Source organism: Brachyhypopomus gauderio, chromosome 1 (genome assembly GCF_052324685.1).
Source record: "Brachyhypopomus gauderio isolate BG-103 chromosome 1, BGAUD_0.2, whole genome shotgun sequence".
NCBI classification, from domain to species: domain Eukaryota; kingdom Metazoa; phylum Chordata; class Actinopteri; order Gymnotiformes; family Hypopomidae; genus Brachyhypopomus; species Brachyhypopomus gauderio.
Window position 1 is genome coordinate 44,391,731 of NC_135211.1, and position 17,396 is coordinate 44,409,126.

Sequence of the window (17,396 nt, forward strand, 5' to 3'; positions counted from 1 at the left end):
TGGCAATACTTTGCAATGAGGAAGCACAACTTCCATCTTTACATTGTCAGAGGTGGAGGGTGTGGCTAACAAAGAGCAGGTGTCTGTCTAACTATCCAGTGAGGGGGAACGTGTGCTGTCTCGAATAATACGTCATTCCGTCATTCTGTCATCTGTGAATAAAGATGTTTGTGAACTCAACAATGGAAAGAATGTTAACAGATAGATAACCCTACCTAAAAGAAAATCTTTTCATCTTCACATTATTTAACACTGAAATTCTAATTAATGTAAGATTTTCTGTTTTCCCATGATATTCTAATTGAAACATCAAATGATGGTCAAGAAGTGTTTCACCATAACACTTTGAAATTAATATGAAGTCATTATCTGTAACATGCTATTGCACAACTGTTCAATTCGATCATTTTGTTTTGTTTTTGTTCATGAAGATAAGACACTCAAAATGGAACGTGTAACCTGTGAACAATGCACCTTTCAAGCCAGACACAAATATATTATTAGAATCCACATCATCCCCCAATCATGATCACTGAGATATGTAAAAGACCATCTACAGCTACGTCATGCTCATCCTGTCAAATAAAACAGCCCAACCAATGCCAGTATTGTTTTATCAACTTGCCTCAGGGCAACATCACTCCATCCTGGATCTGGGGGAAAACACAGAATATAACTGACTCGCAACTTTACAAGACTGAACTTGGCTGGTGAATCACACCATACATCACTGAATCACAACCATTTTATAAGGAATGAACTAAACTGACTTCACAAGGGAACTTGGTGAGTTACACATTTCACTTTTTTTGTTCTGCTTTCAATACTTTTTTCTTGACATATTTTTCAGTTGGTCTAAGTGTGTGAAATGTTAATTTCTAATTTAATCATAACAAATTGTCACTCGTCTCACTTTTGACCACATATTTAATCACATTCATTATGGATCAAAATAATATATATGAAATGTAAAGGTGCTGAATCAATATTATAAATATGGTCATTTAAGTGGTCAAAGTTTTCAGTTGGTCTAATTGTGTGAAATCTCAATATTTAAATGAAATAAATCTAAATTTTGATCACATATTTAATTAAATCACATCCATTATAGATCAAAATAATATAAAATTTAAAGCTGATGAATCAGTATTATATAGGTAATTTCTCAATAAACAATGATCTCTTTGATCATGGTTCTTTTATATTGGGTATTTATCAAGTACAATTCTGGGTCCCTCATTTAATTTTTGTCACGGAACAGCTTCGGACCCCTCTTTTTGGGCGTGTGTTTATGTCGTCTGCGTCTGGTTATGTCCGTATGTATTTCCATGGGTGTGGATTGTCGGTGTGCGCGTTCATTGGTCTCACCTGTGGCTCGTCTCGTGATCACTTGGGGCTTATGTAGTTTGTCTATTTAAGGTGCGTTCGCGCAATGTCTCGTGCTCATCTTTGTCTGAAGCTTCGTGCTCCGTGCATCGTTCTTTGTTGTGTGTTGTAGTGCGCTTTTTGCGCCAACTATAAAATGTGGTTGTTCACACGACGCACTCGCCTCGTCCCGCCTGCCTTCCCAACGTTACAATTTTTTTGAAAGAGTTGTAAAGTTGTAGAAAAAAAGTTTAGTATCATTAACATGTTCATCCCTACAAGTAAATGTCCTATTTTATTATTAATTTGTAAACGGCTTACTGAGAGCTAAGATGCATCCCTGCATCTCTGGGTGTGACTAGATGCGATCTGGTTGTACTTTGCTGAATATAAAGCACACCAAACCACACACAGTTTTTGTTTTACTTAATTTAATCTATCCAAAACCTCACTGGCTATCACCAGTGTATCATATATTGTCAAAGATGGGAAGAAAACACCTACAACAGGCAACAAGAGTGTCTGCTTTAGTGCAGGAACTTAGTCAGCAGCTGCTTTCATGGGCTTGTGTTTTATTTTATTAATGGAATCAGAAGTCACATTAAGTTTATATTTATGATCAGTATCCATCTCTGGTCAACTCCAAATATGGTCTGCGTGACTGCAACGTATTTTTGGTGTGTTTATACCTGGCTTTTCATGCGGTCGTGTTAAATCCTAGTCACTAATAATGCACGTTATTAGAAAGTGCGTACAACCTCTTAGATTTTAATGTTATAGTTTTTATATATGGGATTTAATATTTGAAGGATGTTGTTGAAATGCAGTGGGGTACATTAAAAGAGGAGTGTGACATTCTCCATATCTAGTCTACGAAAACCTACGAATTTCTGAAAAAGAAATAGTCACCAAATAAACCATTTAAAAGCAGAAAGCACTATGCCTGCCCTTTCCTTTCCTTCAATGCACTTTTTTATGTAATCATTATTATTAGACCTAGTTACCCTGTTAAATCGTGGTGTGCCTGTGTGTGTAAAGATTTATTACCACAACGTTTTAACACGTTATTATTAGTAGTAGAAATCGTTCATAGACTGAAATATCAATGACAGTGGTACGATTTCACACATGACAGCTATAATCTAGGCTATATAACTGTTAAGTAAACTTTGAAGTTTCAGAGAGCTGAATGTTCTTTAGCGTCTTTAGCATGAGCTCCCTGGTGATTCTCTGGCTCTGTCTTGCGTACTTCCGCCGTCGTCCGGCCAAAATATTATATTAGTTATAGTGCTTAAAGCACTATATTGTTATTCCTCATATTTATAGGGCTTGAAAAGTTCTTCTTATTATTTTTATTCGTCTCTAAATTTCTGCAATTAATGCGCCCCGAACCGTTTAATCTACAGACTGTTCAAACTGCGTTTCGAAGGTCTCGGCTCTGACAGGTGTGTTATACGTTTTTGGAGTCGATTAGAGTTATAGATTTTAACAAAATTGAGTTTAAAAATTGAAAAAGCCCCATTAAAATGAATGGTGGAATGTTCAGAATTTCACATCTTAACTGCCAGTTAGTGTGTGCTGGCATGAAAAATGATCAAAAATCCTCTGGAAAAACTGCTGTAAAATCCTTACACCTTCACCTAGAAGCGCAATTTCTTGTTCTTTCTGGCACGCCGAGAAATCATCTAATCATTTAATTAATTAGTTTTAGAGTTATGAGCATTTGTTTGGCATTAGACACAGAAAAGTGGCCAATTGGCCCCCATATAAAATTCTCAGCTTTGTTGAGATTTTTCTCATTGAGATTTGTTGTCATTTTTGGGTCAAACCACACACAATTACACCAAAATCATCAGTAAGGGCTCCTCTCTTACCAGGGCTGGACTGGGACAAAAAATCGGCCCTGGCATTTTTGGTTTAGACCGGCCCCTCATAATTAGCCAGAGCACAACCGACTTGTAATTTATGTATGTGGGGTATGACCTAGAAAAAAAATTTAAAAATTACTGGTTAAAGTCATTGGATTCAATCTTAGCATTATTATATCACAATCACTTTTATGATTTTATTGAAATCATCTCTAATATGTATTTTCTGAATTTCTCCGATATAACAGCTCAATTCTAATTCTTCAGGTTAAAGGTGCTCCCTCCTTTAAACAGCAATAAAATGTATTTGTATCTGGCTACAAACAAAGCTGCTTTATGAATTCATGCAACGCAAACATGTCTTAAAAGCATTTGACACCTCTTATTCAGTGTGGGCATATCTTTTGCTAATATTACTTTTATATTTTTTATACTTACTATACTCATTCTTAAATTGTAAATCTTTTATTTATCATTTATAAGTTTTAAAATCTTTTTAGAACATGTTAAACCAATAGCATAGAGACTACAAATTCAAACCACTATGTAGCCTTTCAACACATCTTTAACCTAAATATCTAAAATGCTATGATAGCCTAGAATGGACACTTGCTGCTCATCCAGCACATCTCAGTCTTGACCATTTGCTATTTTATCAGTATGCAAATACCAATTAATATTGATACTAAACAGTCGCTATTGCTCATCATTCTCATGTAATAAAGTCCCTATTTTATCCTAATGTTACTATCTGGTACTACACTTTCCCGCTCAGTCTGTCCCTTGGTTTATCTTTCACAAGCCTGCATCTCTGGCTGCTGCTGTCCCTGTCTGCTGCTGCTGCTGTCTTCACCTACAGAGGATGCGGAGGCTACAGCAGCGAACATGTCTGTGATTTTTACACATTTTGTAGCATCTACATTGAGACTCTTCAATTTCTTCGTGTGTAACTTCTCTGTACCCCCTTTCTGCCGCTTTTGTTGCTCCATGCTCTCCTTTAACAATGCGCTCAACCAGGGCCGGCTCTTCCATTAGGTGATATCACATGGTCACGTCACGTAGGTGATATTACGTCACGTCACATGGTTAATATACTGTCACAATTTTACAATACTGTCATCATACTGCCCAATCAATCAAATCAAATATATTTATATAGCGCTTTTCACAACACATGTTGTCACAAAGCGCAATCATATCCCTCCACCTCAGTACACCAATATGTATTTATTATTAATATTTAAAAGTTGTTCTCTGCACTACTTTATCTAAAATAGTTTTAAAATATTTTTTGAGCAATATATTTATTGTTATTGTGACGGGAAGTGTGAGCAACTAAAAAGGAAGCGATCATGCCAAGTCTCAGGGAAAGATGATGGTTTAATAGAAAGTGCGCAAACCAAAAACATAGATCCAGATTAAGGAAATAATAACCAGCAGTCAACTGGTACAAAGACAAGACATATATAGATGAACAAACGACCCTCAGGTGAGACGGATCACGGGTCCCGCCCACCTGAGATCACGTGACCAAAAACAGGACCGCTGCCGCTGTAAACGGGGGCGACCGGCAGGGGCCCCCCCCACAACTCCCCTCTGGACGTGCAGCTTACAGCAGCAGCACACAAAACACAAAAAAGGGGCGGGAGGGCGGGGACAAGACAGGGACCCGTTCCCTGCCGTCCTGAGCTGAAACACAAAACACATAAAAGCTCCTCGTCGCAGGACGCAGACCAGGCAGGGACCCGTTCCCTGCAGTCCTGGAGCTGAAACATAAAAAGGACAAACACGTTAGCTCGCCTCCTGGGCAGGACCCTGGACCGACTGGGCCGTCAACAAGACGATAACCACGCCCCGGTCGGTCACAGGGCCCTCGCACCCTAACCGGCCTTAGGCCGCTTAAGCCCCACCGCTGAGTGCGGACCGGGAGCACATGGCCCAACGAACGTCACAGGTGTAGATGTGTGCAGGCCGCCACACTGAGGTGTGCCCTGACCTTTGCACCCCCTTATACCCAGGGGGGAGGGAACCCCTTCTTGGCATGAGGAGACACCCTGTCCATCCACCCCAGGCATCCTCAGCCTACAAAGGGGTACAGGGGCTCCTCCCTGCTCAGGGGTCCCTCCCAAAGGTCACGTCTCCTGATTGAGCAGTGCCTTCTGAGCCACATGTCGTGACTCAGGAACCCCATAGCTCCCCCCAAAAAACATATTTAGAGGGGCCCCTCCGGGGAACAACAAAACAAAAAACACATACACAACATATAACATACACGCACCCAAGATGCCCTCCGTGCCACATCCAGTGGCACGGGACCTCAAATGGGCCCCTCCCCACACACAGTGAAGAGGGGTGCAAGAGAGGAATCACATAAAACAAAGCACGCTACACTCTAGGACAAAATGAACACGCAAAGACAGAACACAAACAAACGGACAGGACCCACCGATGCGCGCGCTTGTATTATTTGCAAATAAATTCTTTAAAAGTCAGACAAAATGATTTTCTCAATTTTTTTTTCACATTTTGTCTCTCATAGTTGAGGTCTACCTATGATGTCAATTACCGGCCTCTCTCATCTTTTTAAGTGGGATAACTTGCACAATTGGAGACTGACTAAATACTTATTTTCCCCACTGTAAGCATGGATCTGCGTTATTTCTTTTTCATGGTGTTCATGATGTCACATTTTTTTATTGTTTGATATTTTTTCATTCAGTATGCATCAATTCGATTCAACAAATGAGTATTGTTATTTTTTATTTAATCATTAAACAGGTTTTAATTTAAGACCATGGGCAAAGGTTCAATGTTTTAAGATAAATACGTGACGGAAGGCGAATTTGTTTTAATTTTTTAATTTGATCAGAAAAACGGGGCGATCCATCATGCAAAAAACGTGAAATGATCCGATCAATGAGATTGGGTGATCTCATACACCCCTTATACTAACACTTTTGGACGAGCACATCTAACAAGAAGATGTCATCTTCATGGCATCTTAGTGTAATTCTGTCTACTTTGGTATTGTTTCGTACTTTGATTCCAAGCTATCAGCAATGTCAAATTTTAAGAGCTATCTGGCTGTCAACTGACTGGGATATTTACTGTTTTGTGTTCTCTTCATTTAGCTAAGGGAAAACATGCAAACCATATACAATATGCAAAATACCGTGACTTGTATCTATGACAACCAATCAACCACGCCCATTCAAATTTCAACAGGTTTTATAGAATTTTTTTAATGAGAAATTAGTGAATATGTAAATATTAAATCAGCATATAAATCTGATGAAACACCACTGCAAAAACAAAAACAAAATAGTGTATAACTTGAAAGAGTAAGGTTACTTATTTTGTTCTTTAAAAAATTATATAACTGAATATGAAAGGTTAATAATAGTGACACATATGTGCCTTTAAGGTCTTATTTCAAGATGAATGGAAAATTATGGACTTCAATGTTTATTCTTGTGGGTAAGCCACCGCTTTCATGATAACTTCTGATATTACAGATTTAAACTATAATTCAAAATTTCATGATATTCTCGTGGATTTGAATTTCACAATATCCTGTAATCTCTTTTAATTCCAGGAACAATTGCAACAACAGCCATGCAAGCAACATCTCCAACTACTCCAATGACAAGCACAAGTACTTTAGTAATTACTACTACGCCTGTTACATCTATGACACCAACAACTATGCCAACAACAGCAATAAATACTACAACACAAAACATTGCCACCACAGCAGCACCAACAACTCCAGAAACAACTCATTCTAGTTCTACTACTAGTACTCCAGTAACATCTACTTCACTAACATCTCTGCCAACAGCTGTAACAAATTCTGCTACCACAATAAAAGAATTAGACACAACAGAAGTACTAAATAGCCCAACTACTCCAGCAATATCCATGACTACTACAGCTGCTCCAGCAAGTACTTCAGCAACAACTACTATACTTACAACTATAACAACTACAACAACTGGTGCTACTACAACACAGGCACAATCAACACCGAAAAGTTATGTGGAAACATCTACTATTGTTAAAACTACTCCAAGCATAACTGTATCCAGTGCTATGCCAACTAGCACTCCAACAACTGTAACAACCACTGCTACCACAATAAAAGTATCAGACACAACAGAAGTACTAAATACCCACTCAACTACTCCAGCAACATCCATGACTACTACAGCTGCTCCAACAACAACAAGTACTCCAGCAACAACTACTATACCAACAACTTTAACAACTGCAACAACTGGTCAGACTACAACAGAAGCACAATCAACACCGAAAAGTACTGTAGAAACATCTACTACTGTTACAACTACTCCAAGCACAACTGTTTCCACTGCTATGCCAACCAGCACTCCAACAACTGTAACAACCACTGCTACCACAATAAAAGTATCAGACACAACAGAAGTACTAAATACCCACTCAACTACTCCAGCAACATCCATGACTACTATAGCTGCTCCAACAACAAGTACTCCAGCAACAACTACTATACCAACAACTTTAACAACTGCAACAACTGGTCCGACTACAACAGAAGCACAATCAACACCGAAAAGTACTGTAGAAACATCTACTACTGTTACAACTACTCCAAGCACAACTGTTTCCACTGCTATGCCAACCAGCACTCCAACAACTGTAACAACCACTGCTACCACAATAAAAGTATCAGACACAACAGAAGTACTAAATACCCACTCAACTACTCCAGCAACATCCATGACTACTACAGCTGCTCCAACAAGTACTCCAGCAACAACTACTATACCAACAACTTTAACAACTGCAACAACTGGTCCGACTACAACAGAAGCACAATCAACACCGAAAAGTACTGTAGAAACATCTACTACTGTTACAACTACTCCAAGCACAACTGTTTCCACTGCTATGCCAACCAGCACTCCAACAACTGTAACAAGCAGTGCTACCACAATAAAAGTATCAGACACAACAGAAACATTAAATACCCCATCAACTACTCTAGCAACATCCATGACTACTACAGCTGCTCCAACAACAACAAGTACTCCAGCAACAACTACTATACCAACAACTATAACAACTGGAACAACTGGTCAGACTACAACAGAAGCACAATCAACAGCAAAAAGTACTGTGGAAACATCTACTACTGTTACAACTACTCCAAGTACAACTGTTTCCAGTGCTATGCCAACCAACACTCCAACAACCGTAACTACTGCTACCACTATAAAAGAATCAGACACAACAGAAGCACCAAATACCCCATCAACTACTCTAGCAACATCCATGACTACAACAGCTGCTCCAACAACAACTACTAAACCAACAACTATAACAACTGCAACAACTGGTACTACTACAACAGACACACAATCAACACCAAAAAGTACTGTAGAAACATCCTCTACTGTTAAAACTACTCCAAGCATAACTGTATCCACTGCTATGCCATCTAGCACTCCAACAACCGTAACAACTACTGCTACCACAATAAAAGAATCAGACACAACAGAAGCAATAAATACCCCATCAATTACTCTAGCAACCTCCATAACTAGTACAGCTGCTCCAACAAGTACTCCAGTAACTGCTACAACTGCTACACTTACAACTACTCTAACTGCAGCAACTAGTCTTATTACAACACCATTATCTACCACATTAGAAGCATCATCAACACCGAAAAGTACTGTAGAAACATCTACTACTGTTACAACTACTCCAAGCACAACTGTTTCCACTGCTCTGCCAACCAGCACTCCAACAACTGTAACAACCACTGCTACCACAATAAAAGTATCAGACACAACAGAAGCATTAAATACCCCATCAACTACTCTAGCAACATCCATGACTACTACAGCTGCTCCAACAACAAGTACTCCAGCAACAACTACTAAACCAACAACTATAACAACTGCAACAACTGGTACTACTACAACAGACACACAATCAACACCAAAAAGTACTGTAGAAACATCATCTACTGTTACAACTACTCCAAGCATAACTGTATCCACTGCTATGCCATCTAGCACTCCAACAACTGTAACTACTGCTACCACAATAAAAGAATCAGACACAACAGAAGCAATAAATACCCCATCAATTACTCTAGCAACATCCATGACTACTACAGCTGCTCCAACAAGTACTCCAGTAACTGCTACAACTACTACACTTACAACTACTCTAACTGCAGCAACTAGTCTTATTACAACACCATTATCCACCACATTAGAAGCATCAACACCAAAAAGTACTGTAGAAACATATTTTACAGTTACAACTACTCCTACCACAACTATAACAAGTACTATGCAAACTAGTAAAAGAACATCAATGTCTGTGATCCATTTACCTTCCCCAACAACTATAACAAATATTCCAGTAACTTCTCCAGTAACAACAACCACTACTTCAGTTACTTCTGCAAAAACAATTACTCCAACCAAAACACCTTTAATGACAACAACAGTCACATCAACTACAACAATCCCAGTAAACAGTACATTTACAACTGCTGTGAGTAAAACGAAGACTGTCACCACAGGAGCACCACCAACAAAACCAACATCTACAACAGCAACAAATGCTTCTGTTTCAACAACAACAAAAATAAATGCAACTACAACAATTATATCACTAACTACTGCTATACCAGTGGCAACCACTCCATTCACTGTGACCAATACTACTATCATCACACCAAATATAAGAGATAAGACATCACCAACAAATGTTACTAGTCCAACAAATACAACTATACCAGTAAATACTACTGTTTCAGCAGCATCTACCACTGCACCACTTACTCCATCAAGTACTACTTTAACAACATCAGAAATGACAACAACAGCAACAGGAAGAACAATTGCTGCTCTAACAACTAGAACTACAAGTACTTCTACTATAACTGCTAATGCTACAAGTACTACTATAAAAAATGCTACAACTACCAGAACAATAAATAATGTTACATCAGGAGTTGGAACAACTATTCAAGTAAATAGTGCTACTTCAGCCCCATCTATCACTGTGAAAACTACTCCTACTTCTACTACTACTATCCCACCCAGCACATCCACAGCCAGAGCTGCAACAACACTGCAACCAAATATTCAAAGTTCTACTAGTACTTCTACCACAAGAGCAACTACTACAGCTCCAACAGCAGCTACAACTACTCCATCAACCACTACTACCACAAGAGCAATTACTACTACTCCAACAACAGCAACTACAACTACTCCATCAACCACTACTACCACAAGAGCAACTACTACTGCTCCAACAGCAGCAACTACAACTACTCCATCATCTACTACTACCACAAGAGCAACTACTACTGCTCCAACAGCAGCAACTACAACTACTCCATCATCTACTACTACCACAAGAGCAACTACTACTGCTCCAACAACAGCAACTACTACTACTGCAACTACTACTACCACAAGAGCAACAACTACTATCCCAACAACAACTACTACTACCAAAAGAGCAACTACTACTACTACCCCAACAACTACTACAACCAAAAAAGCAACTACTACTACTCCAACAACTACTACTACCACAAGAGCAACTACTATTACCACAAGAGCAACTACCACTACTCCAACAACTACTACAACAATTAATACCACTACATTAAAAACAACAGTTGCTGCAACCACAACGCCTATACCAACATATCCACCCCCAGTTATTGTCATGAAGGTTGTCTTTGTGCAAGTGTATACTGCAGCATACAGTGATCCCACGAGTCAAGAGTTCAGAACCTTATCTGCTCAAGTTATTGCACAAGTGGGTATAATGCTTTTGTGTATAAGTGTATGTGCTTTTTTGAGTGAATGACAATTATTGTAAAATTTGAAATACATCATTGTTAAGATCTTTTCTAAGAACATACAACAAAAAAGAAAATAATATTCTAATGACAGGATTAATGAACAATTATGAAAATCTCTACAGTTTGACATCGTGTTCAAGCTAAGGTATGGATACCTGTTCATCAGGACCATTCTGATTGGCTTTAGGTAAGAGACAACACTTATGAGTCCAGACACTTTATACATTTCAGTCCCTCTCATGTAGCACTTATTCCGACATAGTTTTGATGCTTGTTTATTCAAATAAAGTTTTGCTGTTTATATTTTATACTGGTATATATGCATAGAAAATCATAATAATATTTTTTTGTATATTTGTTTTTATTTTGTTGCATTATTTCTCTCTCCAGTCCTGGGACCACACGTTCTCAGAATGTGCAAGCAGAGATCGAGTTATTCTTCAATCAAACTAGCACAGCACCACTCCCCAGTGGAACAGATGTAGTAGATGTTCTAAAAGAGGCTGCTTCAAATCCGGCAACCACAGGGTTCAACCTGACAGTCGACACAAACTCAATCACTGTCACAAGTGAGTCAAACCAGGATACTTGTTACGTCTAGCTCCGCTCCGCACCTCCTCTAATAGCTCTCTGTTGTACTGGTCCACGTATCTTGTTTGAGTCAGTGTATTTAAACCCTATGTTCAGTCTTCCCAGTTGTCGGGCATTGTCTCTGTTATTCTGTGTTTTCCGCTGGTGGTCTCTCTAGTTTCCCTGATCCCAGTTCGTTCTCTATTTCGTGTTGTTCTATGGTATGTGTATATTCGCTGCGTTCGTCTTCCCTGTTCTAGTTTGTTTGGCTGTCCAATGTCCTAGTTTAACGCTAGTGATGGGCAAGTGGAGCCTCATGAGGCACCGAAACTTTCCTAACAATTGTGCTGAAAAAGATTTGTAGCTACAAGGCTTCAGTGACGGTTACATCTGGTGGACAACCTCTAAAAGCATCACTGAAGCAACGGCACTGTTTCAATTTTGTGGCACCAATAAAAGTTCAGAAAAGTCTGAGTAGTCGATAAAGTGTTTTGTTCATTCATACCAACTAATGATTATATTGTCATTACAATAAAATATACAGACGCTCTCCCCCATACTTGAATACATTCCAGATTAACCCATCGACTAAATGCAAATTATATTAAGGGTTAAATGTTGGTTAAGGGTGACGTGTAAAGATACAATAAATCACTCAAATTTCTCAAACCTCTCAAGCTGCCATTGGCTCAGAACTCATTGAAACGCCGTGAGCCAATGCCACACACTGAAAGACTATGAGCCAACGAAAAGCTTCAAAACATTTTGAAGCAACGAAGCACAAAGCACAAAGGGAGCAGGTGGAGGTGAGCTTGGAAAGATGGAGATATGCTTTGGAGAGCAGGGGAATGAAAGTAAGCAGGAGTAAGACAGAGTACATGTGTGTGAATGAGAGTGCAGACGGTGGACAGGTCCAGTTACAAAGAGTTGATTTGGTGAAGGTTGACGAGTTTACCTACTTAGGGTTGAGGGTACAGAGTAATGGAGGAAGTGAAAGAGAGGTAAAGAAGAGAGTGCAGGCAGGGTGGTGTGGATGACATAAAGTGTCTGGAGTGATCTGTGATAGAAGGGTGTTGGCTAGAATGAAAGGAAAGATCTATAGGAGAGTAGTGAGACATGTTGTATGGACTGTCTCACTACGTTACTCGCTATGTTGTATGGACTGGAAACAGTGACACTGTCAAAGAGACAGGTGAGGGAGATGGAGGTGTCTGAGATGAAGAAGTTGAGATTCTCATTTGGAGTGACGAGGAAGGATAGGATCAGAAATGAGTTTATTAGAGCATCAGCACATGTAGCATGTTTTGGAGATAAAGTTAGAGAAGCGAGATTGAGATGGGTTGGAGGAGGGATGAGAGGTATATTGGTAGGAGGGTCTTGAGGATGAAACTTCCAGGCAAGAGGAGGAGAGGTAGACCTAAGAGGAGGTTTAAGGATGCAGTGGTAGAGGATATGAAATTGGCTGGTGTGTCAGTGGAGGACACTCAGGACAGAACCAGATGGAGGAGTTTGATCCGCTGTGGTGACCCCTAAACGGGAATAGCCGAAAGAAGAAGAAGAAGAAGCGCAAAGTGAAACAGCAAAGATGTTCAATGCTTCGATGTTGTCGGTCACGTGACACTGGTATTTGAAATCACTCCGCTTAAGCCTTGGTGTCATTTGCCCATCACTATTGTAACGTGAACCCCCAGGGAACAGGGGACTCGCGGGGTTTTTGTAGGAGATGAACCCAGGGGCAAAGCCCAAAAGAAAACACGACTATTTAACTATTTAACGCTAAAATTCTGGTTATTTACTGTTTTCCTTGTTGCACGTTTTCCGGTTGACGAGTTTATATGCTTATTCATTCGTGTTCCCCGTATGCTTGAGTTGTCCCGTGTAAAGTTGCTTGCCTTGTTAATCCCGTTCGTCTGTTTCCCATCCGCATTGTATTCATTGTATTTGATATCTGTAATAGCCGTGTGACAGCTGTTGTGAGTGTTTCTGTTCCCTGTAGTATTTACCGCGTCATTGTTTGTCAGCCCCATAGTCGCGTGTGTTCCCCTTAACTGGTTTTACTCTCCTGTTTAGTTTTGTCTTATCTCTTTAACTCTTCAAACTCCTCCATTTGCGTCAAGCCCGCCCAGTCCGTTCGTAACAATACCAAAATGCCAGACTTCTTTTTAAATTTATTAATGTTGAAACTTAAAAAAAAGTTCAGATTAAAGTACAAAGAAGAAAAGGAACAAACTTTTAACTTTTTTTTCTATTTTGTATCTTTCAGGTTCTCCACAAACAATACCAGTGACGTTTCTATCAAATGGCACATATAGCAATGATCTCTCAAATTCATCTTCATCTTTATTCACAAGCAGGTCATCGATGATCCAATCAGGAGTAAGTCTGAAATAATCTGTTGATGAGGTTATAATTATTATTGAAAAAAGTATCATGTATGTTTTTTAACAACATAATTATTCTCTTTGTAGCTTGTCCCTTTTTTCACTGCTGACTACCCTACCTCGTTCAGCACGTTGTCAGTTTTGAATTTCAGGTAATTACATTGTGTTACGCCAATTACCTGCATACTTGTGTATAGATTTAAGACAATCCAAAACTGATTTAAAGTAGCTCAGGTTTCCAATAGGACCCACTCATGTTCCCTTTCTTAATTTTTCATAACCAAATGATAGTTAACATTGTCTTTCCTTCTGGCTCTCTTTATATTTGCCCCTACAGTGATGGAGGTGTTCGCGCTACCAGTATCCAAAACTCCATCAGTCTGGTTTTCGCCGCCTCTGCCACACTGCCCAACAGCACCCAGATTGGGAACACGATCATAAGAGCAGCCCAAAACAACACCCTCCCATTTCAGATCTTCACCTCTAACATTATAGTGAATGGCACTGGTAAGTCATTCAGCTACACACTTTCTGGAAACACAGTTTCACACTTGTGACAAAAAGCTTTTCACATAATAGCAACAGTAGTAATAATACGTAGTCTATTAGTAAATTCGGGAATCATCCAGAGGTTGGGGTTATTCTTGGCAGTGACTTTAACTAATATGCTGTCTATTATTGCAAAGGACATGTAGGTCCAAAGGCATATAAAAATATTATTGGTTGACAGTTTAGAAAGAATTAATATTCATACATTTTTATAAGCCTGATCTATTATTAAATTGTCACCTTGGTGTCAAGTTGTTTTTGTGTGGACTAGTTTACTTTTATTTAATGATTATTTATATTTTATTGCAATGCAGTAATATCATCAGGAGACGTCAGCAGCAAGATCAGCGTACTCACAGCATCCTTCATGGTGGCCATCTCACTTCTGGTCACATGGTCCAGCTGATGATGACCATAGATCATCAGCAGGAAAGATACTGGACCACCATGTCTAACTACCTTATGGAACAATGCAAAACTTAGAAGAAGCCCAACTCAACACCAAATCTTTAAAGAACATTAATCCTGTATGAAATATACCTATAATATAAATTAAATGAAATATAAATAATGCACTTTAACTCCATCAACTACTTAATAATGCACTGTCTGTTTGCACTTTTCTGTGTAGATTCCTCTTATGATTATGAATTTTAGAGTCCCTTCCTATAAGTTATTTTTGTAGTTAGTGTTTCTCACAACTCTTAGATAAATAATCATATTATATAATTGTATGTTTTTCTGCTGTATTTAATTCTGCTGTGTTTAATTTATACCAAAAATTATAAACTCATAAAAACAGTCACTTTAAAAATTAGAAGGAAAACATGAAGGATGTAAGGGTTAAATATGTAAGTGGGTCACATCTGATGCAAGTATCATGTAATGAATGCACAGACAAAAATGTTAGTGTATAAAGATCCACCCTGAGAAGAAATGAAGAGATCCTGAGATAAAAGCAGAATGAAACTCACTCCAATGTAAGAAGATTAAATTCGTTTTGATGTAGCTGGTTTTACCTAGAGAGCTGAGGAAATGTATATTTGTGCCATGAGCTTTCTAGGAGGTAGCAATGTCAAGGCCATTGTGTGTGGATGGAAACCTTTTTCGGGGTCTTGAGTGAACAGTGGTTGAGACAAGTGCAGAAATCACTCTTTGTCTCATCTTCACAGCCAGACAATGAAGTATCTATAAGTTCATATTTGATTGATGGTGTTCAGGGGTGACTGCTGAGACATGTGCATTATTGTGACACATAAAGCATGTATTTTTACATAGTGTAGTCCTGAAAATAAATTCTATAAATTATTAATTCTATATCTGATGTAGAGTGGTTCTTTTTTGTGTCTGTTAGTTACAATGGAAAGAGCAAGCCACGTCTATGGCCTCCATAATTATTGGCACCCCTGGTTAATATGTGTTAAATATAATTAAATTTTTTTTTTTTATTGCAGAAGCATAATCTCACTCTGACAAAAAAACAATGTGTGACGGGCAGGGATTGCGAACAAAAAGGAAGCGATCACGCCAAGTCTCAGGGAAAGAGGATAGTTTAATTGAAAGTGCACAAACCAAAAACCCGTGCTATAGATCCAAATCAAGGATATAATGACCAGCGGTCAACTGGTACAAAGACAAGACATATATAGGCAAACAAACGACCCTCAGATCACGGGCTCCGCCCACCTGAGGGACGCACACGACGTAACAAAACAACAACAACAACAGCCACTGTGGACGGAGGCGACCGGTAGGGGGCCGCCTCACCATGACACAATGAATAAATGCTGACTAAAAAATTATTATTTCCCATAAAATAACCTGTTCCACAATTATTGGCACCCTTAACAATTTCTTGAAAATAAATGTATTTGAACCACTTAAGAAATTTCTATTGTAGTTTATAAATTTGATCAAAGTATCCAGGAACCTTTAATTAGTAATTCATCACTTCCTGTTTCCCTGGGGTATAAATATCACATTACACAAAGGATTATTTCTCTAACTCACTCTTAAACATGGAGAAGACAAGAGAACACACTAGTCAAGTAAGGCAGATGTGTACCGATCAGGCAAAGGCTACAAGAAAATAGCCGCTCACCTACAGATGCCCTCATCTACAGTCGGAGCTATGGTACAGTCAGGGGATGGTAAGAGAAATAAAAAGTTATCCAAAGCTCACTGTAAGATAATTGAATCAAATGGTAGCATATTGGGGTTACAAGGTCTCCCAAACAACTATCAGGCACTATCTACAGTGGGGAAAATAAGTATTTAGTCAGTCACTAACTGTGCAAGTTCTCTCACTTAAAAAGATGAGAGAGGCTTGTAATTGACATAATAGGTAGACCTCAACTATGAGAGACAAAATGTGAAAAAAAATTGAGAAAATCATTTTGTCTGACTTTTAAAGAATTTATTTGCAAATAGTGGTGGAAAATAAGTATTTGGTCACCTACAAACAAGCAAGATTTCTGGCTGTCACAGACCTGTAACTTCTTATTTAAGAGGCTCCTCTTTCCCCCACTCATTACCTGTATTAATGGCACCTGTTTGAAGTTGTTAACAGTATAAAAGACACCTGCCCACAACCTCAAACAGTCACACTCCAAACTCCACTATGGTGAAGACGAAAGAGCTGTCGGAGGACACCAGAAACCGAATTGTAGACCTGCACCAGGCTGGGAAGACTGAATCTGCAATAGGCAAGCAGCTTGGTGTGAAATCTACTGTGGGAGCAATAATCAGAAAATGGAAGACCTACGAGACCACTACTAATCT

General features: G+C 39.0%; 1 protein-coding gene across 2 annotated transcripts; it reads left to right on the forward strand.

The window, feature by feature from the left end:
* Positions 1-636: 636 nt before the first annotated feature.
* Positions 637-15,926, forward strand: LOC143521852 (uncharacterized). Of its 2 annotated transcripts, XM_077015288.1 has the most exons (10): positions 637-786; positions 6,658-6,710; positions 6,829-6,888; positions 7,075-11,069; positions 11,238-11,302; positions 11,506-11,684; positions 13,949-14,061; positions 14,154-14,218; positions 14,404-14,573; positions 14,930-15,926. In XM_077015288.1, exons 2-10 carry the CDS (start codon positions 6,671-6,673, stop codon positions 15,019-15,021), a joined length of 4,779 nt encoding a protein of 1,592 aa, XP_076871403.1. In that variant the 5' UTR covers positions 637-786; positions 6,658-6,670; the 3' UTR covers positions 15,022-15,926. The 2 variants fall into 2 exon arrangements, with proteins under 2 accessions (XP_076871403.1, XP_076871394.1); XM_077015279.1 differs by having other exon boundaries at positions 6,829-11,069.
* The last annotated feature ends 1,470 nt before the right edge of the window (positions 15,927-17,396 follow it).

Coding starts and splice junctions, on each gene's coding strand:
- LOC143521852 (XM_077015279.1), top strand. CDS start 6,671: ATGAATGGAAAATTATGGACTTCAATGTTTATTCTTGTGG. Junction 6,711..6,828: donor TTCAATGTTTATTCTTGTGG/GTAAGCCACCGC, acceptor TTTTAATTCCAG/GAACAATTGCAACAACAGCC. Junction 11,070..11,237: donor CTGCTCAAGTTATTGCACAA/GTGGGTATAATG, acceptor AAATCTCTACAG/TTTGACATCGTGTTCAAGCT.